The sequence below is a fragment of the Heterodontus francisci genome, chromosome X (genome assembly GCF_036365525.1).
Source record: "Heterodontus francisci isolate sHetFra1 chromosome X, sHetFra1.hap1, whole genome shotgun sequence".
Classification (NCBI taxonomy): domain Eukaryota; kingdom Metazoa; phylum Chordata; class Chondrichthyes; order Heterodontiformes; family Heterodontidae; genus Heterodontus; species Heterodontus francisci.
The window spans coordinates 15,778,623-15,794,412 of record NC_090421.1 but is presented as its reverse complement, the minus strand read 5'-3'; the positions used below and the strand labels follow the sequence as shown (position 1 = coordinate 15,794,412).

The 15,790-nt window shown below is 44.2% G+C and overlaps 1 protein-coding gene across 1 annotated transcript in view; it reads left to right on the top strand.

Moving 5' to 3' along the window:
* The first annotated feature begins 271 nt into the window (after positions 1–271).
* Positions 272–15,790, top strand: part of hat1 (histone acetyltransferase 1) — a 232,113-nt gene continuing 216,594 nt past the window's right edge. Inside the window, exons 1-3 of the mRNA XM_068024473.1 lie at positions 272–390; positions 11,759–11,830; positions 12,212–12,287. Of these exons, the coding sequence (XP_067880574.1) occupies positions 384–390; positions 11,759–11,830; positions 12,212–12,287 (155 nt within the window). The 5' untranslated portion in view covers positions 272–383. The remainder of the gene's footprint in view (positions 391–11,758; positions 11,831–12,211; positions 12,288–15,790) is intronic.

Genomic DNA, 15,790 nt, shown 5'->3' with positions numbered 1-15,790 from the left:
TAGTCAGGAATTATCCTGACATTGTTCCTGTATTCCAATTCAACGTCCGTTCCGAGGGGAGGGACGGAGAAGCGTGGAAGAGGAGGGGAAAACAGGAATGTTTCCCCCCCCCCTCCACCCCCAGCAATGGAGGAGAATGCGAAAGGCCTAACACCCCCGGAGAGGGAGAGTCAGAGGTCCATCATCCCTGGGGAGGGATGAAACCCGCCCCCTGAGGGAGAGGTTTTGTCAACTGTCGGGTGAATTTTTCTGGCATCGATTTTTCCCGCGCGGGCCGACCGTTGGTCACGTGGTGCGGCCTCAGGCTGCAGTAATCGAGCGTGAGGAGCGGGCTTGGCCTCTCGCTGGGGCTGGGCTGAGAGCAGCAGCACTGGGAGGCGGAGATGGCGGGTAAGTCGAGTTTTGTAGCTGGCGGGGGGAAGCGCGGGCTGGCGGATCTTGGCCGCTCCGTGTATCGGGGCGGGGAAGTGCCAGATGTTGAGCCCGGGGACCGGCACCTTCCCCGGCTGAGTCTGAGGAAGTTTTTTTTTGGAGGGCTGTTCCAGCCTGACAACATGTCCGTGTTTGAACTACACCCGGTGGCGGGGATTCTTTTCCTGTTTCTGTCTTGCTGTCTGGACTGTAATATTTCAGTGTTTGAAGTTCGCTTTTCCTCATTTAATATTAAGATTTGCATTTCCCGACCTCAGGACGTCCCAAAGCGCTTTACAGCCACTGAAGTAGTTTTGAAGTTATGGCAATGAAGTTGCGCACCGGAAGATCCTTTCCAACAGTGAAATAATGTAACGGGTAATTTATTTGATCGAAATGATGGTTGAGGAATAAATATTCGCTGGGGAGAACTCCCTGTTCTTCAAGAATGCACAAGTACACTGGGGCAAATGACTCCTGTCTGTGATGTTTATGAACAGTGCCATGGGATTTAGACCATGCAAAATTGATGGGCAGCCTGCCCCTTCTTGTGATGACTGCACACTTTACTGCCCCAGCCATGGGGCTCTCTCATACCAGCAGGAACGGACTCACTGGTTTAATTACATCCGACCAAGTGACGTTCTTACTTCTACCTGGAAGTATTGACTTGAACTCATTACTTTCCAACTCAGACAAGAGTGTTGGAATGTTCTCAGAGGGTAGTAGAGTCATAACTGTTAATTTAATTATTTTGCTAGTAGGAGAACTGTAAATGTGCAATTGTAGAACATACGTCCAGGATGGCAAATGCTGTTCAGCCACTGAACTTGTCCTGGTAGAAATTACCCAAGACTGACATTTGATTTCCCATATCTACCTGTTGGCTGAGCATCTCTACATTCAAATATAATGTGGGTCCAGGCTTCAGGTTAGATACACGTGCATCAATCGAACCTTTATTTATGAGAAACCCCAAACATTTGAGCAAAACACGTGACACAGACCACAGCAGTATGAACACATGGTTCTGAGGCCATTTTTAACTTACAGGACCCATAAGTTATCTTTATCCTGGGAACAGAGTCTGTCTTTCTGTGGAGGATACACTGCAACTCCCAGTCTTGGTTTAGACCCTCTACTTTTATACCCTTTATCATACTTACATGACTGTCAGCATGTCTTACTGTCTGTATTCCCTTTTGTTTCCCCACACTTCGAGAAATCACTAGGAACCTAGCAGTTCCCAAGCATATTCTTTTAATTGTGTGTCTTTCTTTGTCTCTGTCTTTCTTTCTCTCTCTGTCTCTCTCTCTATCCCTACCTACCTTCCCATGCTAGAAATCTGCCATCCTTACCCATTCTGCCCTACACGTGACTGAATGTGGTTGACTCTTAACTACCCTCTGAAATGGCCAGGCAAGCCACTCAGTTGTGTCAAACCACTACACTAAAAAGCACTGTGGGTGTATCTACACCACATGGACTGCAGCGGTTCAGGAAGGAGGTTTTCCACCACCTACTCGAGGGCAATTAGAGCTGGCAATAGAAAATGCTGGCCTTGCCACATACCAAGAACGGACAAAAAAAGGTTCACCTTGATTTAGTGCTACGTGTCAAGTCAACAAACAGACTTGCCTGGATCTCTGATCGTCCTTATCTCTTTAATTGAGGGAGAAAATTAGCTCTTTGTGTGAAGGGGAAATCACCCAATTGCAGGATTACTTAGCAGTTTTAAGAAACTGTGGTTTGGAGATTAAATTATGCTTAACGGACAAAGCTGAGAATTCACACTACACCATAACGAATGGTTGGCAGTATTGCACTTACAAACTTATTGAATCAATCCAGCTTAGCTACAAAGACTTCTGCTGCTCTGATGAGCCCTTTTCATATCAGTCCATTATGTTCATTTAGTCTGATCCCTAACATCTGTGTATGTTTCTGTCTGGTGAGAGTGGGGGGAACCAGTGGATGTATATATTTGGACTTTCAAAAGGCATTCAATAAGGTGCTACACAAAAGGTTGTTGCTCAGTATAAGGGCTCATCAGGTTGGGGGTAATATCTTAGCATGGATGGAGGATCGGTTAAAGGACAGAAAACAGTAGGAATAAACGGGTCATTTTCAAGTTGGCATACTGTTACTTGAGGGGTGCCACAAGGATCAATGCTGGAGTTTCAACTATTTACAATCTATATTAATGACTTAAGAAGATAGGACCCCGAGTTCAATGTATGCCAGTTTGCTGATACAAAGTTAAGTTTGAAAGTAAGCTGTGAAGAGGACACAGACTGCAAAGGGATATAGACAGGTTAAGTGAGTGATCAAGAAGATGGCAGATAATGTGGGGGAATGTGAGGTTATTCACTGGTAGAAAGAACTTTTTAAAATTGTTTTTTAAGTAATGAGAAGCTATTAAATGTTGGTGTTCAGAGGATTTGGGCGTCCTTTTACACAAAAAACAAAGTTAACATGCAGGTACAGCAAGTAATTAGGAAGGCAAATGATGTTGGCTTTTATTGCAAGGGGGTTAGAGTATAAGTGTAAGAAGTCTTGCTGCAAGAAAAGGGCTTTAGTGAGACCACACCTGGAGTACTGTGTACTGCTTTGGTCTCTACTTAAGGAAGGATATACTTGCCTTAGAGGGAGATCAACAAAGTTTCACTAGATTGATTGCTGGAGTGAAAGGATTGTCCTTTGAAGAGAGATTAAATAAATTGGGCCTATACTCTCTGGAGTTTAGAAGAATGCAAGGTGATCTCTGTCTGAAAGGGTCTAGCAGGGTAGATGCTAAGAGGCTGTTTCCCTGTGGCTGGAGAGGGTAGAATTAGAGGGTATAGTCTCAGAAATGGGGGTTATCCACTTCAGACTGAGATGAGAAATTTCTTCTTTAAGGGTTGTGTATCTTTGGAATTCTCTACCCCAGAGTGTGGATGCTCAGTTGTTGAGTATCTTCAAGGCTGATATAGACAGATATTTGGACTCTACGGAATCGAGGGATATGGGGAGTCAGTGTGAATGTGGATTTAAGGTTGAAGATCAGCCATGTATGGTGGAGCAGGCTTGAGAGGGCGTATGGCCTACTCCAGCTCCTGTTTCTTATGCTGTGAGTGGTGTAGTGGTAATGTCACTGAGCTAGTAATCCAGAAGCCTAGGCTAATGTCCTGGGGACACAGGTTCAAATCCCACCATGGCAGCTGGTGGAATTTAAATTCAATTAATTAATAACAAATCTGGAATTGAAAGCTAGTCTCTGTAATGGTGCCATGAAACTATCATCAATTGTCGTAACAACCCATCCGGTTCACTAATGTCCTTTAGGGAAGGAAATCTTCCATCCTTACCTGGTCTGGCCTAAATGTGACTCCAGCCCCAATGTGGTTGACTCTTAACTGTCCTAGCAAGCCACTCACTTGTCAAGGGCAATTAGGGATGGGCAACAAATGCTGGCCTTGCCAGCGGCACCCACATCCCATGAAAGAATAAAAGAAAACCAACTTCGTCATGCTGGTGTAAGCAGTAGGGTAAATATGTCCTTATATAATAGATTATAAATCTTATCTGTCTGCTTTTTTCATTGTATACATTTCTATGTTCATAATGGAAACTGCCCATATAAACTTGTCATGTTCAATTACATCCTCCCCTCTCCCCCGGTGCTAGACTGCTTTCACTGGCAGGAGGGTGTAATTACAGCACTAAGTTTCCTTAAGCATCTGCCATTATAAATGTAGATATTGCAATATAAACAGAAGTACCAAGCGTGTGACTTTAAAATGGAGACTGAATAGCATCTTCAAGCTCAGGGCCAATTATCCCCTGGCCTTTGACCTTATCTCACGTGAAGGCTACATTTGGTCTTCACTCTGCTATGCCGTAGGAGACTGATTCTAACTTTGGACATATTTTAATCCGAACATATATTTTTCTTGCAATTTATAAATTGCATGTAAATTGTTGAATGGCCCATGTGTGTGCAAGAATGTAGAGTGTGACTCTGCATGTCTCTATTTCTCCCACTTATTCTTGACGTGGGTGAATGAACCTATTGTTTTTCCTTTTACAACAATCTCACAGTGATGGTTATATTTCTGGCATTAGTCCACAAATTACCAGATTTATTTAACTGAATTTCACAACTTATCATGCTGGTCCAGTGACAGAACTGTGTACACGTGTTGTCTCAGGCTTCTTTCTTCCCCTTGTCTCCCTGCTGTCCCCCCAACCACACTCCTTCAAAATTCGTTTCTATCTGTATTTGTAAGCTAAATGCAATAAATAGAATGTGGAAATGATCCTATGGAAGAATCATTGTGTAAAAGTTCAATCATTCCTATATCTGTACTTGGCTGTTCAATTGAATCTGCTTTGTTTTAATATCTCTGGTCATCTGCAGCTTTTGACTGTAGAAGTCAGGGTCAGGAGCCAGTCAAGTTGGGGAAAATGAATTAATTGGGTACAGTACACTAAGTTGGCCTGGGTTAAAACTATTATACTTAAGAGTCATTGAAGCATTGTAGGAAATGGGTGAGGGAACATTCTGTATGCGAGACTTGAATATAACCAGCCCACGTCCCATAGCATCATCTTTAGTAAAAGCAAGGTTGGAGGGTGAGGATAGTTGGACCAGCGCCTTATATGGTCCTTATTTTAAAGTCATTGTTCTGTCCTTGTTTTTACACTTTCATCTTATACCACTTATACAGTCAAATAGTTAAAATCAATTTTTCAGTTTGAGAAATAAGCCCTTGTAACTTGCTAAAGATGGGAGACCTAGAGTCACAGTAGCGTAGAATGGTTACAGCACAGAGGGAGACCATTCAGCCTGTCGAGTCTGTGCCTGCTCCCCCGCCCTTTCACTGTAGCCCTGCAGATGTTTTTTTCTCTTCAGGTAATTATCCAGTTCCCTTTTGAAAACTACAGTTGAACCTGCCTCCACCAGACTCTCAGGCAGTGCATTCCAGATCCTAACCACTCACTGCATAAAGTTTTTCCTCATGTTGCCTTTGGTTCTTTTGCCAATCACCTTAAATCGGTGTCCTCTGGTTCTTGACTCCTCTGTCAAAGGTAGCAGTTTCTCTCTCTCTCTCCTCTGTCCTGACCACCCCCCCCCCCCCCCCATGATTTTTGAACACCTCTATTACCTGATCTTCTAGCTCAACTCCACTTTACTGCTCGATCCCCATATCACTTGTTTCCCTCAACAGCCAAAAATTCATTGATCTTAGCCTTAAATATACTCTGAGTGAACATCCACAGCCCTCTGGGGTAGAGAATTCCAAAGATTCACAACCTTCTGAGTGAGAACATTTCTCCTCATCCCAGTCCGAAGTGGATGACTCCTTATCCTGCGACTCTACTGTCAACCTCTTTAAGGAGAACAGCCCCAGCTTCTCCCATCTGACCTTGTAACTGGAAGTCTCTCATCCCTGGAACCATTCCTGTAATTTTTTCTGCACCCTCTCTAAAGCCTTCACATCCTTCCTAAAGCATTAACAAAAACCTGGCTGCAGACTGGGAGAAGAGGAAAATAAATATATTGGGATGTAATGTATTTAAAAGGATGGATAGTAAAGGTAAGGAAGGAGATCGAATGAAAACATTGGTTAAATAGGGAATACAGACAGCAGTGGGGGTTGGCTGCAGTAGAGAGGGAATGGGACAGACACGGTCGAAGCTTAAAGATTACAAAGGATTTGCTACATTCTTGGGTGTGTTACAGATCTCCAAATTATGACAAGGAATTTGAAGAGACCAGCCAGAGTAGAGAGATGAAAGAGGAATAACAATTTAAGATTTTAAACTTCCAATTTATGATTGGGACAGAGAGGGAGTAAATGAAAGAAAGGGGTTTGAATTCCTGCAATGTGTACAGGACTCCTTCCTCAAGCAATGTTAGTTGGCCTACAAGGGCAGAGGTGTTTCCCGATCTGGTTCTGAGTAATGAAACAGATCAGGTAGATGAGTTAAATGTGGCCGAGTGCCACCTCCGGAATTGTGATGAGGCTTAAGATCCAACAAAAATGAAAATAGTCTGTATGAAACCTAGGATGACAAATTGGATTAGGGCAGATTGTGGAAAGGTGAGGCGTGAGCTCACTGAGAGGAGGTGGACTGTACAGCAACAGTGGAATGTTCTTTATTGAAAAAAATGGCAAAGGTACAGAATAAGTATATTCTAATGAAGATTGGTTTTCGGATGCTGTGAAGAAATAGAGTGTAGGAACTAAACTCAAGATGAGGACCTAATGGAGACTGAAATCACTTTGAAAGAAAATGAACAAAATATGAAAAAAATCAAGGCGTTCAAAGCAGGATATGGACAGCTAAAGGGAGTATGAGGAGGGGAAAATTGAGGAATATCAAAAGGAACAGTAAAATAATAGTGCATCAGTGAAAAGAGAATTGTTAAAAGCAAGGTGAGATGCCTGAGAGGAGAGGATTGTCAATTTGTACATGATCAGAAAATGGTGGAGGCATTTAATAAATACTTTCCAACAGTCTTTAGTGAAGAGGAGGATATCGGAGAGGAGGTGAATCCTGAAGTGGTTTAGAGTTAGATGATGATGGGTTAAATGGAAATGTTGGCCAATGGCAGATGAAGCAGCAGGGCCTGATGGGACGCATCCTCAGATCCTGGGTCAGGAAATTGCAGAGGCTGTAGAAATGATACTTCAGAGCTGTACTGAGTGAGGATGGGTGACAGAGAACAGGAATGTGGCCAATGTAAGATCCCTTTTTTTTAAAAAAAAAAGGAAGAACTAATTGAGGTACTTCCAGGCCAGTTTAACATCTGTGACAGGGAACATTTTAGCCTCTTTAAAGATGAAATTACCAGGTACCTAGATAAAGAGAAAACATTTAGATGCAGCCAGCATAGATTGCAAAAGTGACAATCGAGTTTGATAAACCTCATAGTATTCTTTAAGGAAGTAACGGACATGGTAGATGGGGAATGCAGTGTTTGTATTGTATATGGGCTTTAGGGAAGCTTTTGACAAGGTACCACATGGGAGAGTGTCAGAGAAGATGAAGGGGTATGGAATTAGGGGTTGGGCAGCAAATTGGGTTACAAAATGGTCGTCAAGGCGAGAAATTACGGACAGTTTTTCCAGAGTGGTTAGAAGTGAGTAGTGGTGTTTGACAGGGTTCCCTTCTGGAACACCTCTGTTCACTGTATATCAATGATTTGGATATAAGCTGATGAGAGAGTGGTGTCAAAATGGGAGGTATAATTAATTTTTCGGCAAACTACAAAGGGATATTGATGAGGGAATGGGCAAAAAATGTCAGACGGAATTCACTGTCAGTAGGTGTGTATTTTGCATTTTGGTGAAGAAACAGCAGTAATGATACTCTGAGTGCAAGTAGGCTCAGTGCTGTAGAAGAGCAGAGAAATTTTGGGGGAACAAGTTCACAGGACATTAAAGACAGCAAGCACCTCAGATTGATGAGCTGTAACATATTATAAGAGGTATAGAATATTAAAACCACGAGGTAATGATAGGCCTGTAAGACCTCAGTTTGAGTACTGTGTGTAGTATAGAAGGATATTGAGGCTTTAGAGAGGGTATAGTGCAGATTCACTAGGATGCTGCCTGGGATGTGGAAATAGAGATATGAAGAAAGACTTGAAAAATTTAGTCTTTTGTGTTAGAACATTGGCAATTATGGGGTGATATAATAATGTTTTAAATTTATGACCAGATAGAACCAAACTGTTTCCTGTTGAGGGATCCAGAACAAGAGGTCATAGATGGAAGATTAAATGGAAAAGACTTAGAACAGAGGGTAGGAGAAACCTCTTCACACACTACATGTCATCTTCAGGGTTAGAGGGTGTAGGAGAATTGGACAAGGGTGCACAGATGTAATTTAGTCCCCATTTTGAAGTTGGCCATTCTGTCCTCCGTTTTATATTTTACATTTTAGGTTCCTGTGTCCACAGTTGTACCCTGGAGACTCATGCTGTAATTACACCCTCCTGTCAGTGATGGTGCTGCAGTGCCATTATTGTGGGAAGGGTGTAATTAGCGTGACAAATTTATACAGGTAATTTACTTTATGAACAGCGACAGTGCTGGCCCAGAATAGGCAGATCAGGGCTGAGAGGCAGACTGGGGCCATGAGCAATGTGCTCAGCCAGTGGTGTAAGCCCTAGAGGCAGGCAGGAGGATAACAATGGCTCGGCACAGGCCTGCTGTTGAAAAGCAACATTTGTTTAAGATGATGGGACAGAGTGGAGATGTGAAAGGCGGATCAGGGCCATAAGTGGGGGGGGGGGCGGGTGTCAACCAGCAGAGTGGACAGAAATGGAAGACACCAACAACAGGCCACAGGCTGAGCGGGAAGCAATGTAGATTAGTAACAAGCAGCCAGTGTTTGTATGGAGGCAGAACAGGGGCCCTGTTACTGGAATCAAATGGGAGAGGGGGCGGTGGAAGAGCAGAAAAATAGAGCAAATAAATCCAAAATATTTTTTAAGGTACAGATTAAGCTTTTAAAATGAATTTATCCCTTTTGTGATGGCCAAAAGTAACCAAGTTCATGAATCTGGAACGATTCTATTTCAGTGTCACCTACAGCTGTCGCAAACAGTTACAAACCTAAAATGTAGCTGGAATGTTAAAAACCCCATCGGAATTGTTGCATTGGGTGCGGGGGGAGGGGAAAGCTGCAACATGTGTATTGTTTTACAATGGTTTGGCTTGTCTCTCTCTCTGTCTTCAAAAGTCCTACGTTGGCGGTGGGGCTTTTCAATATTAATTGTGTCCACATCTGTTGATTTCTGCCCTGACATGTTTTTAATAGAATTTTTCTCAGATATTAAACCCAGGATCTACCTTATCAGGTAGATGTAAAAGATATTACAGCGCTATTTCAAAGAAGAGCAGGGGAGTTCTGCTGGAGTCCTAGTCAACAATAATCCTTCACCCAACATTACTGCAAAATAATTATCTGGTCATGTATCTGTCAGTTTGTGGGAGCTTGCTGTGTGCAAATTGGTTGCCATGTTTCCTACATTACAACAGTGCTTTGGTTGTAAAGCACTTTGGGACGTCCGGAGGACATGAAAGGTGCTGTGTAAATGCAAGTTGGTTGGTTTTGGTTTTACAGTCCCCACCATTTATAACAAACCAGTTGGCGTCGATGCAATTTGCCCACTATCCACAGTGGATGCTGTAACTGAGAAATTTAAAATAGGTCTTTGGTTCAAAAGAGTATTCTCCTTCCAAAGCTCTCATGGATGTGTTGCAGTCAGGATCCTCATGCCTGATGATCCCTTGGTTTTCGTCAAGTGACACCTCGGCAAAAAAAAATATTTTTCCAAAAAGTGTTAAAAGGAGTGTTTGAGCTAAATATTTGTTGGGCTGATAGTTCTGCGTTCGACGTCCTACTAGATCTGAAGCATTTGTAAGCTTGGATTGGGAGTTCATTTTAACTACAGTAGAGACTACACAGTCTTGATTCCAGCCATTTTAAGGAATAAAAATGAAGCCATTTCAAAGTTTCTGAACTGTGAGTAGTGCTGCAGGGCGATGGCAACAGACAGAAGGTGAACCTAAGCAGTTACTTGAGCTAGTATGCTCGCTACAGTTTAAGTGCTGCCTTTGGAATTAATGCCTGTGGTAATGAGAAATGGTTAGTGCCACTCGTCCAATATAGGAGGCTTTCCAGGATAAGCAAGGACGGCTAAGTGGTGGGAACTGTATGAAAACTTGAAAAGTGCATTATGATGAGCTTGGAGCATTTTGTGGGCTAATTGTTGGTGGAAATTTGTTAATTGAACAGAAATTTAGCAAGCTCACTGACAGTGCACTCCTGGTACATGCCTGGAATGTGCATTAAAAAAAACCAACCACCTTTTGTCTGATTATTAGTCGGTTAATTTTAGTGAACCTAACCTGTTATGCTTGCTTGAAATCAGGACCATAAAGATGGCAAACTGCCGAGGATGGGAAAGTGGTGGTGGGAGGCATATGGAGGATGGAGGCCTGTTGCTTCAAAACGTGGCAGTTTGTGTTCCATTCTCCTGGGCTTCCCTCCCCATCAAAGGTGTTAGACCTTGCTCCCCACCATCCCCAGACTCCCAACAACCCCCAGTGTCCCGGGCTACCTCCTGAATCCTGCTGGACACCCAGAATCTCATCAGCCTTCCTACTTTCTCCCTGTCCGTTCCTAGATTCTGCAGCCCTCTCTGTGCTCAGAAACCCCTAGACCACATTCCCAATGTGCCCTAAACCTATGATTCCCCCTCTTCAAGTGCTTCTACAGCTTGGGCTGAATTTTACCCTCGTTGGACTGGAGCCGTCCACCGACTGAAAAGTCAGTGCCGAACCCACCTCCGCCTGCCCTGGGGTTTCAGACCGCATTTTACGGTCTCCAGGCCTTTAATTGATCTGAGGCGGGAAGCCCCGCCCAATGGAGCTGCTGGCCAATCGGTGGGCCAGCAGCTCTTAGTCCCAGCAGCAACACCAGGAGCAGTGGCCACTGCTGGGACGACACCCAGCTATTAAAAGGAAGGTGAAAGATGGCCCCAGAACGAAGGTAAGTTTTTGGTGCCTCGCCGGGGGTGATCGGTCAGGCTCCGGCAAGGCGGGGGTGGGGTGTGTTGGGGGTGGTTGTGGCATCAGGGGCAACCCTCCATCAGGCACAGGGTGCCTGACCATGAGGGACTCCCAGGCCATCAGAAAGCTGCCTGTTTTTGTTGGGCGGCTTTTCTCGGGCCTGGCCGGCCAAGGGTAAAATCCCTGTGGCAGCGGGCGGAGGCCATTAAGTGGCCGTTAACCGGCCACTTAAGGGCCTTGATTGGCCTGGGGCAGGTGGGCCATTTTGCACTGCCGCCACCCCACGTACAGTGGCAGCGGGAGTGGGTCAGGAAGGGCACCTTGTGCCTCCCGCTCCATTTTACACGCACTCCCCCCCCCCCCCCCCCCCCCCCCCCCAACCAACCCGCTCTTTGGGGAGGGCGTAAAATTCTGGCCCTTGCAAACTTCCTCCCCCAATACCACTGGTTCCAGGTTCTGTCTCCCAGGCACGTCAGGCCTGGTCTCCGTATTCCTGGACCTCTTGAAACTACCTTCCAGTCCCTGGGAACCGACCTCAGTGTAATGGTAGATAGTGGGATCCCGTTCCATTGCTACCGGATGACGGGGCCACCCCTGGTGCTGATGTCAGTGTTCCTGGTAATGCCTCTGTTCTTTTAAAAATTTTGACAGTAGGTTGTTGTGTATATACATATAAAATGTAGCCTTGATAAGGACTGCTTACGCTTTGTCAAATTACAATAATTATCTCGATCAGGTGTTTGCTCTGCTAAATTTTTATGTCTGATTTTTCTTAGATCTTTTGAACCTGGAAAAGAAGTTAGCAGAATACAAGTGCGACACCAACAAGGCTATTCGGCTAAAGTTAGGTATGTGCTTCAAGCACAGGATCTTCTTGTGACTTGCACACTGCTCCCTTTATGCTTCAGACACTGAAGAAGGAGAGGCGATTGAGAAGGGGGTAATGCTATTGGCTTCAGCTGTGCATCTGTGCCAAATTGGTAACAGAAATGGGGTAAAAATGTTGCTGTGATGCTGGAAAGTAGTTTATTATTATGTTCAGTGACATGAACCAGTGTATAATCCTCATTCGGGTAGAACAATGCGTTTCTGACAGAATTCCTGGGGAAATACAATTTCTCTACATATTGAACTGTTATTGAACCATCGGGGGGTAGTAAAATCGGTTCAGCCATTTCTTTCTCCAAAGCAGAGAGTCAGCATGATGTGTTTTTTTTTCATATTAACAGTTCGCTTTGCGGAAGACCTGGAGGATGAGACCACAAGCTTCAGTCCATTATACAGTCACCAAGTGTTTGGAGATGAGTATGTGATTTATGTTAATTCTATTATATTGAATCCTGCTGACCGGGGTTCCATATCAAATATACAAAATGTTGCAAGATTTCACTGTTTTTGTTTGGTTTCTTTTTTTAATGCTGTGTTCTAGAATTGGCTGTTTTTGATTGCTTTGTACTTTTTTGTGGTTCTAGTTTGCCTGGTTGAGCACAGTATCAGCTGTGGCTCAGTGGGTAGCACTCTTGCCTCTGAATCAGAAGGTTGTGGATGAAAATCGCACTCCAGAGAGTTGAGCACATGATCCAGGCTGATACTCCCAGTGCAGTTCTGAGGGAGTGCTGCACTGTCTGGATGAAACATTAAACCAAGGCCCTGCCCACTCTCAGGTGTACATAAAAGATCACATGGCATTATTTCAAAGAAAAGTAGGGTGTTCTCCCCTGTGTCCCGGCCAATATTTATCCCTCAACCAACACCTAACGCAGATTATCTGGTCATTTATGTCATTACTGTTTGTGGAACCTTGCTATGCATAAACTTGCTGCAACAGTGACTACATTTCAGAAGTACTTCATTGGCTGTAAAGTGTGTTGGGACAGCCTGAGGACATGAAATGCGCTATAGAAATGCGAATCTTTAACTTTTTTTCTGTTTGCCACTGATTTTGATTAGTGAATGGTTTAGAGCAGTGCAGTTAGCACTTGATCTGTAAACCTGCTCACCTCACAGCTGGGAACAAACCAATCGACTCCATTTGTAGTTTTCTCATAAACCATAAAGGTGGTTTGCTCGCTGAAATTCAACATGTCTGGACAAGTAATGCAACAAAATATGGAGAACACAGCAAATGAGGAAGCAAATCTGTTCAAAGGTTAAATGCCAAGGATTCCCTACAATTATATTCGGGTCTGGCTAAAACTGCATTGGTCATAAAGCCTGCTTCAGTCATCTGAGAGGTTGCCGTGTATCCAGCTGCTTTTTTCAAGTGAGCAATGTTGCTCTCATTTGGTATGCAGTTATGATAGCTTGCCATTCCAAGCAAATCCCATACCTGATGTTTTACTTGATTATTTCCTACCCCGACCCCATCCTGAGTCCATTCTGCTAAATTGGTTGTTGCCTCTCGCCCTGTGATGCTCTACCACATTTTTATCATTGTTAGATTATCAATAAAATATATTACTGTGTCTCTCTCAAAAAACAGAAAATGCTGTAAATGCTCTTCAGGTCTGGCAGCATCTGTGGAGAGAGAAACACAGTTAACGTTTCAGGTCGCTGACCTTTCATCAGAACTGGCAAAAGTTAGAAATGTAATATGTTTTAAGTGAGTGAAGGCTGGGGGGAAGAAAATCAGAAGGGAAGGTCTCTGATAGGGTGGAGGGAAGGAGAGATTAAACGAGAAAAGGTTTCATGGCACAAGGCCAAGTAAAGAAACTGCCGAATAGCAGCCGTCCAAACACAGAAACAAACAAGGGTGGGTGAGCGAACCAGCAACAAAAAAGACATTTTAAAAATGGGGGCAGAGGTTATAATCTAAAATTATTGAATTCAGTGTTGAGGATGGCTGTAAAGTGCCCAGTTGAAAGATGAGGTGCTGTTCCTCAAGCTTATGTTGAGCTTCATTGGAACACGAGCACGCCAAGGACAGAAAGGTCAGAATGGGAGCAAGGTGGAGATAGCAATTGAAATGGCAAGCGACAGGAAGCTTGGGGTTGTGCTTGTGGACTAAACAGAGGTGCTCACTCCACCCTATCATAGACCTTCCGTTTTGTTTTTCTTCCTTCCTTCCCTCCCCCCCCCCACCTTTTACTTGCTTAAAACCTATTACATTTCTAATTTTTCCCAGTTCTGATGAAAGGTCATGACCTGAACCGTTAACTCTGTTTTTGTCCCCACAGATGCTGCCTGACCTGCTGAGTATTTCCAGCATTTTCTGATTTTGTTTCAGATTTCCAGCATCTGCAGTATTTTTCTTTTGCATTACTGTCTCACACCCTGGCTGTTCCCTCGGTACAGCCCTCATTTTCACTCCCTTAATTCCAAGGGACACAATTGAAAGGCAGACAACTGGTTTAGCCATCCACCACCCGATCTGGCTGGACCGCATAAAGCACCGTTGGGTTCTGCTCTCATCTACTAAAACTGCTCACTATTCCAAGATCATCCTGAATGCAAAGATAACCTGTGGCTTCTCTTCTCTACTGCAAACCATCTGATTAAACCCCTGTCCCCTGTCTCCTCCACCCTCACTTCTAACAATAAGTACAAGGAGCTCATGGACTTCTTCATCACTAAGATCGAGACCATTCGATCAGCTGCCTTTGCCCCATCACTCAGCTTTCGCTAGCCCACCAAGCCAGACATCCTCTCTGGCTCTCCCCTACCCCAGCCCTGAACACACTTTTTTTCTAGTTTGTCTCCTATCTCCCCTCATGCCAAGCTCATCTTGTCCACAAGACCCACCTCCTGCTTCCTTGAAGCTATTTCCACTAAATCTCTGGCCACCAGCTTCCCCATGTTAGCCAATATTAAAAGTGTTCTCTATTCTGGTGTTGTTTCTCCTTTTAAATCTGCTGTCAACACCCCTCTCCTCAAAAAACAACCCTTGACTCCACCGTCCTTGCAAACTACTGTCCCATCTTCAACCTCCCTTTCCTCTCAAGTCCTTGAACATGTTGCCTCCCAAATCTATGTTCATTTTTCCTGGAAATCCATATTTGAATCCCTTCAATCAGGTTTCCACGCCTGCCACAGTACTGAAACCGCTCTTATCAAAGTCACAAATGGCATTCTAAGTGACTGTGACAAAGGTAAACTTTCCCTCCTCGTCCTTCCTGATCTGTCTGCAGCCTTTGACACAGTTGACACGCTATTCTCTTCCAACACCTCTCCACTGTCATCCAAGTTGGTGGGACTAGTCTTGCCTTGTTCCATTTTTGCACATCTAATCATACCCAGCAATGGCTTCTCATCTCACTCCTGCCTTATTACCTATGGTGTCCCCCAAGGATCTATCCTTGGCCCCTTTCTGTTTCTCATCTACATGCTGCCCCTCGGCAACATCATCCGAAAGCACAGCGTTAGTTTCCACATGTAGACCGACGACATCCAGCTCTACCTCACCACCACCTCTCTCAACTTCTCTATTATCAGACTGCTGAAGCAACATTCAGTACTGGATGAGCAGAAATTTCCTCCAATTAAATATTGGGAAGACTGAAGCCGTTGTTTTGGACCCCACCACAAACTCCATTCCCTTGATACCGACTACATCCCTCTTACTGGCAACCATTTGACTAAATCAGACTGTTTGCAACCTTGGTGTCATATTTGACCCCAAGATGAGCTTCCGACCATGCATTCACGCCATCACTAAGACCGTCTATTTCCACCTCCGTAACATCGCCCAACTTTTCCCCTGTCGAAACCCTCAACCATGTCTTGGGTTGTAGTCAATTCTAGAGGTAACAATGCATTCCTGGCAGGTCTCCCACATTCTACTCTCCATAAATTTGAGTGTCTTAACTGGC